The sequence below is a fragment of the Mobula hypostoma genome, chromosome 12 (assembly GCF_963921235.1).
Source record: "Mobula hypostoma chromosome 12, sMobHyp1.1, whole genome shotgun sequence".
Classification (NCBI taxonomy): Eukaryota; Metazoa; Chordata; class Chondrichthyes; order Myliobatiformes; family Myliobatidae; genus Mobula; species Mobula hypostoma.
In genome coordinates, this window is record NC_086108.1 from 58,733,708 (window position 1) to 58,748,951 (window position 15,244).

Consider the following 15,244-nt stretch of genomic DNA (forward strand, 5'->3'; position numbering starts at 1 on the left):
GAGTTGGAATGTTATGGTGAGGTTGTGTACAGTTTTGGACACCAAATTACAGGAAGGATATTAATAAGGTTGAAAGAGTGCAGAGAAGGTTTACAAGGATGTGGCCGGGACTTGAGAAACTGAGTTACAGAGAAAGGTTGAATAGGTTAGGACTTTATTCCCTGGAGCGTAGAAGAATGAGGGGAGATTTGATAGAGGTATATAAAATTATGATGGGTATAGACAGAGCAAATGCAAACAGGCTTTTTCCACTGAGGCTAGGGGAGAAAAAAAACAGAGGACATGGGTTAAGGGTGAAGGGGGAAAAGTTTGAAGGGAACATTGGGGGGGGGGCTTCTTCACACAGAGAGTGGTGGGAGTGTGGAATGAGCTGCCAGATGAAGTGGTAAATGTGGGCTCACTTTTAACATTTAAGAAAAACTTGGACAGATACATGGATGAGAGGTGTATGGAGGGATATGGTCCACATGCAGGTCAGTGGGACTGGGCAGAAAAATGGTTCAGCACATCCAAGAAGGGCCAAAAGGCCTGTTTCTGTGCTGTAATGTTCTATGGTTCTATGGTTCTAAACAACACATTGAAATCTAAAGGAATCATCATGTGCTACAAACAAAATTCTAAATGGCATTTACTATTGTAAGTGCTTCATAATTCAAGACTAAATAACATATGTGTAACTCCTGATTGACATCTTTACTCAGATGACATTATCACCATTCCTTAAGTAAGACCATAAGACATAGGAACAGAAGTAGGCCATTCATTCATGGCTGATCTAATTCTTCCAGTCATCCCAACTCCCCATACCCTTTGATGCCCTGGCTAATCAAGAACCTATCTATCTCTGCCTTAAATGCACCCAATAACTTGGCCTCCACAGCTGCTCGTGGCAACCAATCCACAGATTTACCACGCTCCGACTAAAGTAATTTCTCCACATCTCTGTTCTAAAGGGATGTCCTTCAATCCTGAATTTGTGCCCTCTTGTCCTAGACTGTCCAAGAGAAACGCCCAAGGTAATCACCCACTGTTATACTGCATGGTGCCTTTGCATACCAGTTCCAATGTCTTCCAGTAGTAGGCTGCAACGTGGTCTGTATCTAGGCTCAGTGCAGCTCCACCGACAAACTGGAAACCCTGGCTGGTTCCCCCGATCAACAAGCAGCTCCCTGATGGGGTAGACCACAGCACGTGAAGCACTTGGAGCCCAGCACCATCTTGTGATTGTAAAAAAAAAGAGGCCAATGTGTCTGAATGCATCACCATCTTACTCAAGGTTTATCAACATTACACATTTTAAAATTGGAGGATCTAAGTATTGAACCAAAGAATAGGAACTAAACCACAATCATCCAGACTGAATGGGGTTCGAGAAGTTAAAAATAGTGATCAGGTTATAGCAAATATGAGTTAAACACATTTCATTTGTGATTTAAAGGGATGGCCTAGAGAGTTAAAGTGTACCACACCTTAAAACATTGGAGAAAGTATCAGTAAGTGGTTAGTTTTATTATTTTGATATTTGGGGGTCATATTTATTCCTGACAAGGGGTGGAAAATAACTCCTGCTTGGATAGATCAACATGAGAAATACAGTAAAAAGCTACCTCGGCTGTGCTTAGAAGTCAACATTTATCTGAGAAAAGTGCAGGGTGATGTCAATTTTGATTAAACTCAACAGTACAAAATAGTTAAAAAATTATTCAAAACAGTCCGCTGCACTTGCATGAACAATTTATATAGTAAGTACAGGACCAACTTAGGACACAAAACAAATTGATAACTTTATTGGATATATACTGCGTTTTCTCTCTCTCTCACACACACATATATATATATATACAATGTAATTAACACTCTTACAGTGACAATAACAACTCCATATTGAAAAATACATCACTGATGAATTCCATATGATTAAAATACAACTCTTCAAATTAAATTTTGGATCTGCATTACATAAATTCTGTATTTAATTGCTGCAGCTCCTCAGGGAACTTGCTAAGGAACTGGAGCTGCAGCGCGATGACCTTTGGCATAAACTGGAAAATAGGAGCTACAGGGAGGTAGTCAACCCTAAGTAGCAGGAGGCAGGTACCTGGGTGACTGTCAGAAGAGGGAAAGGACATGGACAGCCAGTGCAGAGTAACCCCGCTTTGGATACTTTTGGAGGAGATGACCTACCGGGGTGGGGGTTGGGGGGGACCGCAGCAACGGGGACTCTGGCGCTGAGGATAGACAAAGGAGAATCAGTTGATGTTGTGTACCTGGGTTTTCAGAAGGCCTTTGACAAGGTGTCACACATGAGGCTGCTTAACAAGCTATGAAATTACAGGAAGGATTGTAGCATGGATAAAGCAGTGGCCAATTGGCAGGAAGCAAAGAATAGGAATAAAGGGAGCCTTTTCTTATTGGCTGCTGCTGATCAGTGGTGTTCCACAAGGGTTGGTGTTGGGGTCACTTCTTTCTACATTATATGTTAATGATTTGGATGATGGAATTGATGGCTTTGTGGCCAGGTTTGTTGACGTTATGAACATAAGTGGAAGGGCAGGGAATGTAGAAAGTGGTAGGCTGCAGAAGGACTTAGACAAATTAGGAGAATGGGCAAAAATGAGGCAGATTGAATACTATGTTGGGAAGTATTGGTTATACACTTTGGTAGAAAGAATAAATGCATAGACTATTTTCTAAACAGAGAGAAAATTCAAAATCCGAGGTGCAAAGGGACTTGAGGGTCCTCTGCAGGATTCCCTAAGTGTTAACTTGCAGGTTGAGTCCATGGTGAGGAAGGCGAATGCAATGTTAACATTCATTTCCAGTGAACTAGAATATAAAAGTAGGGATGTAATGCTGAGGCTTTATAAGGCACTGCTGAAACCTCATTTGGAGTATTATGAACAGTTTTGGACCACTGATCTAACAACGGATGTGCGACATTGGAGAGGGTTCAGGGAAGGTTCACAAAAATGACTCTGGAAATGGAAGATTTATTGTATGAGGAGTGATCGATGGCTGTGGGCCTTTACTTCCTAGAATTTTGAAGTATGGTGGGGGGGATCCCATTTAAACCTAAAAGTTTTAAGTTGGACATGGAGAAAATGACCTCTGTAGTGGGGGAAGGTTAGAACCAGAGGGCACAGCTTCAGAATTAAGGAACAACCACTGAGATGGAAATGCAGAGGAATTTCATTAGCAAGGGCACTGAATTTTGGAATTTGTTGCCACAGGCAGCTATGGAGGCCAGGTCATAGGATGTTTATGGCAGAGGTTGATAAGCTCTTGATTAGTCAAGGCATGAAAGGTTATGAGGAGAAGACAGGAAAATGGCGTTGAAAGGGGAAATGGATCAGCCATGATGAAATGCTGGAGAAGTCTAATTTTGCTCCTGTGTCTTATGGTCTTTGGTCTTAATTATATGTCACTGATTTCTGAATTATATAAGAAAAAAATAATTACCACATTAACTACAACACTATATGTGCAAATATTTAATATTGCCTTTAAATTGTACAGTTATCATATGCATATATATTGGTAACTTTCACGAAGAGAATATTGTTTAGATACTTCTGAATGCAGTTAGTCTGCAATTCTGTATTAGACATAGAAGCATATAATCATTTTTTTAAAACTTCCTTATCCGTTTTGATGCTGCTGTCTTCTTCCCAAGTACGAAATTCCTATTTCATATGAGCTATTGTTTGACACAAGACAGAGGTTCTCTGTCATTTCCTGGGTGTCCATTAGTTATGCAGTTATCTAGTAAGGAACTAAACTTTAGAAGAATAATTAAGAGCTGGTTTACATGCACAGTCTAAAGTGTTCAAATTTTCCTCATCTTGCCGTCAATCAGGCTGTAAGGCATTGATTTATGGTTGTTTTCTCAAATGGACCCTTACTTCAGCTGTTACTGGAACCTCTTTCAAACCCTCTACCGAGCAATTAGTAACAGCAGTGGCCACCTGATGTGCCTTCCTTAATAGGATTGCTCGGAGTAGCAAATAAACCCAGGGGTCAAGGATCTGATTTAATGATGCCAGTCTAATCGCTGTGAGGAGAGAACTGCAATTACTTTGCTGCTCAGTGTTGGAGATTGATGACTTGGCTAGAAAAGAAACGGAGCAGGCCTCAGGCGAACTTTTGATGTAGATCATTTTCAGCATCAATACCTGAGGAAGATATGATTAAAAGATATTAGTCAAAAGCAGAAGTTTATGATATAAAACATTATATACAGTACATACATATTTATATATAGAATGCCTTAACAAAGTATTTAGCATCCCCAACAATTTTCACATTTTGCTGCCTCATTTTCTAAACTTAAAATGTATGGAAGTACAGTAGGATTTTTGAACTAATCTACAAAACATGTCAAATCAAAAGAAAAATTCCAAAACCTGTCACCAATTTACTAAAAATTGAAAACCAAAATTGTGAGGCCAAGGAAGTATTCATTCCTATGCTAACTTTCCTCAGGTGCAATATACTGTATCACCTTACCAACTCACCCAATTTGTTGATGTAGAGAACTGGAGGAGCACCTGCTTTCAATGAATTCATAAGAATAAATACTCCCTCTCTCTGCAAGGTCCAATAATATGGTAGATTTTCAACAGACCAAACCAAAATGAAGACCAAAGAGCAGTCAAAACAAGTCGGGGAAATGATAATAGAAAAGCAGAAATTGGGGAAGAGTACAAGGACCATCTCAAAGGCACTGAACATATGTTGGAGCTCAGTGCGGTCCATAGTGAAAATGTGGAAAAAATATTAAACCATAGCCACACTACCTAGGTCAGCTTGCCCTTCTAAACTTAATTGCTGGAGAAGAATGGCACTTGTAAGAGAGGCTACTGCGACACCAACAGTCACTGAATGAACTGTAGAAGTCAGTAGCTGCAACTGGAGATGAAGTTCATGACTAAACAATCCCTAAGGCTTTGCAAAAAAATGCTATTTTAAGGAAGAGTGGCAAGGAAGAACCCCTGGCTAAAAATAAAACATATCCTTGCCTGTAAAGACTTTCCATACTGTAAAGATGTGGAAGAAAGTCTGTGGTCAGATGAGACTAAAGTGGAACTTTTTGGCCTCAACAGTAAGCAGTACATGTGACGTAAATATAATATTGTGCATCACTACAACACTAACCCTACTGTAAAAGATGATGGAGATTGCATCATGTTATGGGATACTTTTCAGCAGCAGGAACTGGAAATATGATCAGAATTGATGGGAAAATGAATGTTGCTAAATACAGCGATATCCTGGATAAAAACCTGCTAGCCTCTGCCAGAAAGCTTAAACTGGGTAGGAAATTTTCAGCTGGACAATGACCTAAAACACAATGCACGCTGCCAGAGCAACTACGGAGTGGCTTCAAATGAAGAAAATTGATGCCCTTGAGTGGCCCTGTCAGAGTTTTGACCTTAACTTGATCAAACAGCTCTGGTAAGACATCAAGATTGTAGTCCACTGCCACTCCCCAACTAACCTGGCACAGTTTGAGCAATTGTGCAAGAATGGGCAAATCTTGCTCCAAAATGTTGTGCAAAGCTAATAGTGACTTATCCAAAAAGACTACCAGCTGTTATAGCTGCGAGAGGAGGTTCTATTAAGTACTGAGCAAAGGAGGATGAATACTTTTGAAATGCTGACATTTTAGATTAGAGTTTTCAGGTTTTCCTGCTTTACAATTATTCCTGTTTTTTGGGGTCTACTGTGAAAAAAAGGAGCACGTGAAATAAAAATTCTCAGTTAAATTGATCAAAATCCTTGATTGTAATACTCATGTATGTGAACAAAGGGTTGGGGGTTGAATACTTTTGCAAGGCACAGCATAGTTTCAAATATTTCCTGAATAATCTACTGATCTGAGTGTGATTTGTGAAGAGGGTAATACCTATACCATATTTTACAACACCACTGTAAGAATCTCAAACTTCCCACATATTTCAGGAATGAAGAAAGTACATAGAAATAAGGTTCTGCAAAGCATTTTAAGCTCATCTAAATAAACTGATATTCAGAAGAGATAAAGTTTACTGTATGGAGCATCTTTGAAGTTAGAATTGGCTGCATTGCTGGGTGAAAGCAGCAGCGGAAGCTTACAGATGCATAGAAACATTATTGATCATACTGATTTTAGCAAACTGAACTCCCAGTGTTGAGTTTCACTTTATACTAAATGAGTTTTGATAAGACAGGCATTAGTTTTATGATAACATTTCATTACAGAAGGCAATCAGTGAAGAAATATCTAGATGTGGATGACATTCTGTGAAATTACAGCTTTGGGTGGTGGTGTGATGTTGAGGTTAGCACAGTTGTCTCACAGTTCCACAATCCAGACTTGATCTACTTTGGGTGCTGGCTGTGTTTAGTTGTACATTCTCCTGTGACTGCTTGGTTGTCTGTTTTCCTCCTGTCTCCTAAAGACGTGCTGACTAATAGGTTAGTTGGTTACTGTAAGTTGCCTACAAACTACTGTCCCTCACATGCCCACTAACATTCCCTGATTCTCCAACTTCAGTGGGATGTTAGTGGGCATGTAAGGGAAAGTAGGTTAAAGGGAAATAAGTGGAGAATTGAGATTGATTGGATTGTACTGAGAGGCAGAATAGATTCAATGCTCTTTTTCTATATTATAAGGGAGTACAAGTAAGAGGACCTGAGTGCAATGAAATATTCCAGGCTCACTCTACCATTTGGGAATGACAACCAATGACAACTCAGCTAGTGGAGCTGCTGCCTTGTAGCTCTAACAGCCTGGTTTCAAACCTGACAACCAATGATATCTGCGTAATTTCCCTAGTTCTCCCCCCTCCCCATTCCAGAGATACTGTACTGTATACAGGTTGATATGCTAATTAACCTACAGAGGTGAATGGTAGATCTGGGGGAGTTAATGGGAAAGTGGGGAGAATAAAAGAATGGGATTACTGTCAGATAAGTCAAATGGTTAGTTGATAATTGGTGCAGAATGGCCTGTGCCTGTTCTGCATGAATTAAAGCTGTGGCTTCACAATGAACCACTGTGAGATGATGTAGTTCATATTAGTCTTTCCGCTCAAGAGTATTCTGCATTTCTACCACAGCAATAGTAAGATATGTCCTTAAAAATGTACTTTCTTCTACACCACTCCACTCTAAATGTTAATGTTTTGCACGGAAATGTAGACCCTGAGCTGTAATGTTATATTTCATGGCTTTGTATTTATGGCCATTTGTTCTCTTTTAAGTTAAAACCAATATTCACCAATAAAGTTAACAATAGTCTATATACCCTAACTTTCAAATGTCCCCTTAGCAGAGTAAATAGCAAATGTTTCTTCAGCTTTTTCATGAACTCTGATTTCTCCAATAGGTTGAAATTCCCACAGGATCAATTAGTGTCTAAGATTGGACACAGCATTTGAGATTTGAAAAGTGTCCATTTTGATCATGATGTTCTGGGATATCTTCTTTTTTAGTTATGTCTTTCAATATTCAATAGACTTTCTTGATTGCTATTTTGCAATAATTGGATATGTTCAGTGACAATCTACCAGGATTCACAAGTCATTCTGTGCTTATCCATAGCCGTATCAGCACCATTCATAGACTTTATTCATGGCTTATATTTCCTTTCCTACATCCAGTTATTTGCAATTTGCTGCATTAATTTTCATCTACCAGTTATTGGCCTACATATTTATTTTGTTAGTCTCAGTATAGTTTTAAGATGCTTATTCCATCTTCATGACATTATCCCACCATTTGCTCTGTGTTTCTAAAGTTATTACTTTAGGCCTGTTGGAAGTCCAGGGACAGAGGATAATGATTCATCCTGGCAAAGTATTACACACCCAACTGGGCGGACTGATTTATTTTGACCTATGCAAAAACAATAAGATAAACAGTTTCCCATAAAGCTTATCCTTCAGATGGGAAGAAATAAATATGATATCAAAAAGAAATTATAACCATACAAAAAGGTATCGATATTATAAAGTTCAAGATTAAGTGAAAAATAATTTAACCATAATATAACATCAAAAGTATATTCAAGTTCTCTTGAACCAGTGATGAACGACAAGCATACAGAAAAGACCGATTTTCTAATTATTCATTCATAACCAGGAGGAAAGCTTCCAAATAAGCTAAAAACAAAATTAGAAATCCTCTGAGGCTCAAAATAGACTAATAAAATCAATAGGACAATTCAATGTGTGACTCCCAATCAAAACTTAATTTACCAGAAGCCAGAAATGACAGAACCATATATTCTCTACAAAACTGTTGACTTTTTCGTTGGCACACACACAAAATGCTGGAGGAACTCAGCAGGCCAGGCAGCATCTATGGAAAAGAGTAAACAGTCAACGTTTCAGGCCGAGACCCTTCATCAGGACTGGAAATAAAAGATGAGATGAGAGTACTGTAAGCAGGTGGGGGAGGGGAGGAAGAGTACAAGGTAGTAGGTGATAGGTGAAACTGGGAAGGGAGAGGTGAAGTAAAGAGCTAGTAAATCTATTGATAAAGAGATAAAGGGCTGGAGAAGGGAGAATCTGATAGGACAAACAGCCATGGAAGAAAGGGAAGGAGGAGGAACATCAGAGAGAGGTAATAGGCAGGTAAGGAGATAAGTTGAGAGTAGAAAATGGGAACAGGGAATGATAAAGCAGAGGAGTGTGGGGCAATTACCAGAAGTTCAAGAAATCAGTGCTTATGCCAGCAGATTGGAGGCTACCCAGACGGAACATAAAATGCTGCTCCTCCACCTGAGTGTGGCCTCATCGCAACAGTAGAGGAGGCCATGGACTATCATGTCTGAATGGGAAAGGGAAGTAGAATTAAAATGGTGGCCACCGGGGGATCGTGCTTTTTCTGGCAGACGGAGTGTAGGTGCTTGGTGAAGCAATCTCCCGATCTACATCGTGTCCCATCACTATACAGGAGGCCACACCAGGAGCACCGGATCCAGTAGATAACCCCTGGAAGGACTATTTGGGACCCTGAATGGTAGTGAGGGAGGAGGTGTTGGAGCAGGTGTAGTTTTTTTCTTTCTCTGCTTTTTCTTTCTTCATTTGGGATTAAAGTAAACCACATACATAGAGATATACTGGGTGTGGGGGAATGAAACATTATCATTTGAGGATTATATCTATAATTCGGCATCTTCACTAATCCGGCACCATTGGGACCTGAGGAGTGCTGGATTAGTGAAGATGCCGAATTACAGAAGGATCACATTAGGCATAATCAGTGCTGGATTATTGAAGGAACCGGATTACAGGTAGTCAGATTAGTGATGGTCGACCTGTACTTTGCAGTTTTTGAAGTACGTTTTCAACTCCAGTGTGAAAAACATGACAGCATTCTTTTGCATGCAGAAAGATTCCACAAAGCTTTGTGTAATCAGGGCTAAATGATTTGTTTGAGATGCTGATTAGAGAATAAATACTTGCCAATACTGGTTAACTGTGGTTCTCCTTTTAAACAGTACCATGAGATGTTTAACACCACCCTAAGAATAATAGGACCTTGATTATCAGAATCAGGTTTGTGACATGAAATTTGTTAACTTAACAGCAGCGTTCAATGTAATACATAATCTAAAAGAGAGAAAAAAAATAAAACATCATAATAAATAAACAGGTAAATCAATTACATATATTGAATAGATTTAAAAATGTGCAAAAACAGAAATATTGTGTATTTTAAAAAAAGTAATGTAGCTTCAATGTCCATTTGGGAATCAGATGGCAGAGGGCAAGAAGTTGTTCCTGAATCACTGAGTGTGTGCCTTCAGGCTTCTGTACCTTCTACCTGACAGTAACAGTGAGAAATGGGTGCTGGAGGTCTTTAATAATGGACACTGCCCTTCACTGCTCCCTAAAGATGTCCTGGGTACTTTGTAGGCTAGTGCCCAAGATGGAGCTGACTAGATTTACAACCTTCTGCAGCTTCCTTCGGTCCCATGCAGTAGCCCTTCCATACCAGACAGTGATGCAGCCTGTCAGAATGCTCTGCACAGTACAATAGAAGTTCTTGAGTGTATTTGTTGACATGCCAAATCTCTTCAAACTCCTAATAAAGTATAGCCACTGTCTTGCCTTCTTTATAACTACATCAATATGTTGGGATCAGGTTAGATCCTCAGAGATCCTGACACCCAGGAACTTGAAGTTGCTCTTAGATACCTCATCCTAAAGGTTTCTCTTCCGGAAACTTAAAGTTATATCAGAACTAGTGAATGATTGTTTAGATTTGTAGAGACGAATCTCAAGAGAGGGAATTAGAAGTCACAACTATCAATTGTGAAGAGTGCTACGAACTGACCCATGAAATAAAGTAAAAGTAAATGATTTGTGCTCTGAGCTGGTCAGGTGTGTAAAGTGTTAATTCCCATGGATATCTAATAGATTCACAGCTTTTCTGTATTTCCATCATTAGCTTAAATTAAAAAAGAGAGATAATAATCTAAGCCTACAAATGGCATAAAATAATTGTTAATATACTGTATTTAGGAAGATACAAAGGGACACAGGAGGACAAAATGGTGCCTGAAACAATAGAAAATTGAGTTCAAAATGGAGGTTTAATCTTCTTCTAATCTGAGTCAGAGAAAGATAATTTAGAATAACTTATTTTCAGTAAAAATATACTAGCAAACATGCAGAACCTTTGAATTTCAATTTAGAATCTCAGAATCAGAATTGCCATTGTTTTCTTACTGTATACCACATCGACTGTACCTCTTCCTAGAGATGCTGCCTGGCCTGCTGCGTTCACCAGCAACTTTGATGTGTGTTGCTTGAATTTCCAGCATCTGCAGAATTCCTGTTGTTTATGGTGTGAAATTTGTTTTATGACAACTGTACATGCATACATAAAATGACTAAGAATTACCAAATAAATAGTACAAAAATGTGATTATAAGGTAGTGTTCATGGGTTCATGGACCATTCAGAAATCTGATGACAGAGGTGAAGAAGCTGTTAATGAATCATTGAGCATGGGTCTTCAGGCTCTTGTATGTTACACTGAAGGTAGTATTGAGAAGAGGACATTGCAAATTGATCATTAAAATGGCATCAAAGATTGATCATATCAGTAATTACTCTTTCAACATCAACAAGGTATAACAGCAAATTATAGATTCCACACAATTGTATAGTCACACACCACTGCATGAAACACTAGAATAACTATGCAATTAGCAAAATACTTGATTTTAGTGAGATGAAGGTTAATTTGTATCTCATTCCAATCATCTCTAAACCCTTTGCCAGCAAAATATATTTACACTTTCTTGACTGAGAACTATCAATTCCTATGAAGTTAATTAATCTCAATCAAATGAACCTTCTCATCTGGAAAAGCCAAGGCCAGTTTTTGTAATTGCTCAACCTAATAGATGAAACCCTCATAATATGTGGTGAGTCTGCATATATTCAATGCCAATATGTCCCAAGATAGTCGTAAGAATTACAATATCTCAAGCATATATAATTTCATTCGCTTTTGACCTAGCCCTGCAATGTTTTTATTAATTTGTGGACCTAATCACATCTACATTAAACAGCAAACACATTTACTTCAGAAGAGCTTTGGCATCGTGTCTTCTTCACCAGACCACAGATTGGTTTATAACAAGTTTTCGTTTGAATGAAAACGATAGCCAGGAAAAGGCAGACCATTGGCATCTATTTCAAAGGGTCACCCACACCAACCTACTATCTGAGTGAAGGCCCATCTCCTTGCCCACCAGCCCTGTTTCTTCTCGGTGCGAAAGGTCGCAGATTCCTATCACTCCCGCCTGCACAGCTCGACGTTCACAGATATCTGGTAAGGGGCAGCAGGCTGTGAGCTACGGGTGGGTCTCAGACAGAATATTTCGATACTTGCTGGCAGTATCGGATGGTGCGCCGACCCGTCGAAAACCTGCCTGAATAACTGTTCAAAAGAATGAATTTTTAAACAAAACTATTTGAATCTCATTTACAATCTTAACGCCGAACAAATAATTTAAAACAGTAAATACTGTATAATAAAATAAAATAAGGGAAGTATTTATCTATAAGCGACCCGACTTAAGTGCGAATATCTGGAAGCCCAAGACGTCCAGGACCGACCACAGCTAGCAGCCCAATTTCGCTCACTGGCCGGCCGGCATTTGGTCACCACTATTTGCCTTGTAAATTGCCCTTCCCTTCCCAAATTATGACCGACTTGCTGGGCAGTTCCCGCATCTCAAATCTAAAATTTCCTTTTAGATTAACCTAGTAAAACGTCTGAGAACAAACTAACACTATAAAAATATAACTGGCCCAAAACAATGTGTGTGTCCCTTACATCCACGTTACCTAACTATCATCAGAACCTGTTACTTGTTAGTCTAATTTTGACTTCAATCCATCCAATTCAAGGTGTCATAATTAATCATTGCGGGAGCACGTGACAGGTTCTAGGGTAAATAATTTGCTCCTGAATCCCCTTTATTTTGCATTAGTCTCTATCTTGAATAAATATCCCCGTCTTTTCTATCAAATCCTTTCAAAATCTTAATATTTTGTAGCTCACGACTCATCTCGTCATTTTTAGATGACAGTGGCAGTCCGTACCCCTCTACGGACAGGCACAACGTGGTAGCTCCGGTAACTTCCGGAACAACTACTCAGTATTGGATCTGCATTAACTCAGAGCGGACACATACTCGGTGCCCTCCCGTACCTAATAAAGTGGCCCCTGAATGTATGTTTGTGGTCTTCTGCTGCTCTAGCTCATTCATTTTTAAGGTTCAGCACGTTGTGTGTATAGAGATGCTCCGCTGGTGTAACGCGTTTGAGCTCCTGTCGCCTTCCTGTCGGCTTGAACCATTAATAAAGGGTTTTCACTCACAGAACTGCAGCTCACTGGACTTTTATTTTGTTTTTCGAACCATTCTCTGTAAACTCTAAGAGACTGTTGTGTGTCAAATCCCCCGGGATCAATAAAGTATGACTATGACTATGAAAATCCCAGGAAATCAGTAGTTTCTGAGGTACCCTAACCACCCGTCTAGCACCACCAACCATTCCACGGTCAAAATCACTTGGATTACATTTCTTCCCTGTTGTGAGGCTTGGTAACAACAACTGAATCTGTTGTTCATGCTTGTTACTTTTATGCATTGAGTTGCTGCCACGTGATTGGCTGATTAAATATTTGCATTAATGAACAGGTGTACAAGTGTACCTAATATAGTAGCCAGAGTGTATTTAGGAGCGTAAATCACATCAACGTGACAAGTGTGAAAACGATGAAGATATTATACTTCTATGTGGGTTTATCAATTGTATGCTTTTGTTGAGTTGATATTTACAAAGCTGATATCCCCCCCCCCAACACACACACACACATCGACATTTTATGTTCGCATGCTTCATTTATTCAAAGTCTTTAGTCTGATCCTGCTGATGCACGGAAGGGACAAAAAGTTAATTTCTGTACCGCACATGCCGTCACAATAATGTCGCATTCAAAATAACATATCGAGAAGAACTAAAATGCAAACTCGCTTTTGATAACAGGCGAATAACTAAGCGGAAAAATATCACTTCCTTTTAAGACCACATTATCTACAAAAGACATTTTGCAAAATGAATTTGGTTGATATTAAGACATACGATGTGCCAATTGGCCCAATTCTGGTCCTTTGGTCTTAAGGTTAGAAATCCTGGCAGCCGGTGTTGGCTGGACCTTGCCCACTTCTGAACACTAATAAAAATTGTTCTGTAAGGTATTCTCAACGAGGGTTCAATTTACTCACCAAGAGAGGCGACCAGCAAACAGAGAGCACACACATGATCCCCGATAGCTGGATCAGTGTTTCCACTGCGATTCTTTCCCATTGCTTATTGGAGGACGGCACCTTCTTCCTACAGCGAATTACCAGACCTCGGATTGTAGCGAAGTTGCAGACGAGTGTGACCAGCAAGGAAATGATCCCCAGCAGAGTGAATGCCGAAGCAAAAAAGTTGATGCCCACGGCAGGCTTTCCAATATCGATGAAACACCAAGTACCCGGCCACTGTAGGGTGTACTGCCCAACGCCAACGACCGGCAGCAGGGCAAAGATCACTACGGCGAACCAGATGGAAAACACCACCAGCTTGGTGAGCCTGGTTGACACGTGGTTGGAATAATAGTGGGGTGCATAGATGGCCAACGTCCTCTCAATCGCCATAGCATTAGCTAGAAATAAGGGGCAGAGCCCAAACATGGTCATGCATGCGCCGAAGTAAGCGCACAAGTTACCCGATGTGTCCACTCTACTCCACTGCCGGTTGGCTAGATACACTGAAATGACGACGGGACTAATGAGAAGTTTGCCGCTCAGGTCGGTTAGAGCCAGGGCTCCAATAATTATCAAGAAAGACTTCTTCTTCTTGTTCCCCTTCTTGTGATAGGACCTGTACGCTAGGAGCAAGGCAAGCGTGTTGCCCAAGATGCCCGTGACCATCATGATGACCGGGAAGGCGATAGACACCGAAGTACATTGTTCAGACCCTGGCAGGGAATTGTTGCTGCTCCCGGAGCTGAGGTTAGTGTTGTTCCACATCCTGCACTCTCCACAGGTCCACTGGCTGCGATGAGTAGAGATGTGCGGGGCAAAGTGAGATCATCACCGCGTGGAGGGGCTGAGCACAAGAGACATTTTCACAACCCGCTTCACTCCTGTCGGCGAGCAGTACGGCTGAAATCTGGCAGTTCCTCAACCAATGAATTTAGTATTCGCTTCAGGGTTGCTTACGGCGAAGAGGCATGCTCACCAACCACGCCAATCGTGTCTCGATCGATCAGAGATCAGACCAGCCATCGCTAGCTGGAGGAGTAGGGGGAAGGGAGGGCTGGGTTAGATCAAAATAGTGTATATATATACACACACACACACATATATTACACGCATATCAGTTTTAAAGTGTGAAGAGCTTCGAAATTATTTCTTTCAAATGCACTTACGAATTTAAGACCAGACTAATCGTAAACAGTAGAACGCTGTATAAAATCCGATAGATGGTTCTGTAGCATTCCTGACGCATGTCGTTATTGGTTATTATAAAATCTGGTGCTTTCTGATACAATAGTTTAGTTCTTTGGCGCATAGTTTGCGATTCTAAACATGGAGATGATTGCTTGGGTCCCGCTGTTGTGATTGTACGGCTACAATGCACTGATTTAAGAAGGAAAAAAAAAGCCCGAAGGACTTTAACAA

At 40.2% G+C, this 15,244-nt stretch overlaps 1 protein-coding gene across 1 annotated transcript; it reads right to left on the bottom strand.

Annotated features, from left to right (window-relative positions):
• Positions 1-1,809: 1,809 nt before the first annotated feature.
• On the bottom strand, positions 1,810-14,703 carry ptger3 (prostaglandin E receptor 3 (subtype EP3)). Its single transcript, XM_063064966.1, has 2 exons — positions 13,799-14,703; positions 1,810-4,172 (listed from the first exon to the last, which is right to left on the bottom strand). Exons 1-2 carry the CDS (start codon positions 14,588-14,590, stop codon positions 3,873-3,875), a joined length of 1,092 nt encoding a protein of 363 aa, XP_062921036.1. The 5' UTR covers positions 14,591-14,703; the 3' UTR covers positions 1,810-3,872.
• Between the last annotated feature and the right edge of the window lie 541 nt (positions 14,704-15,244).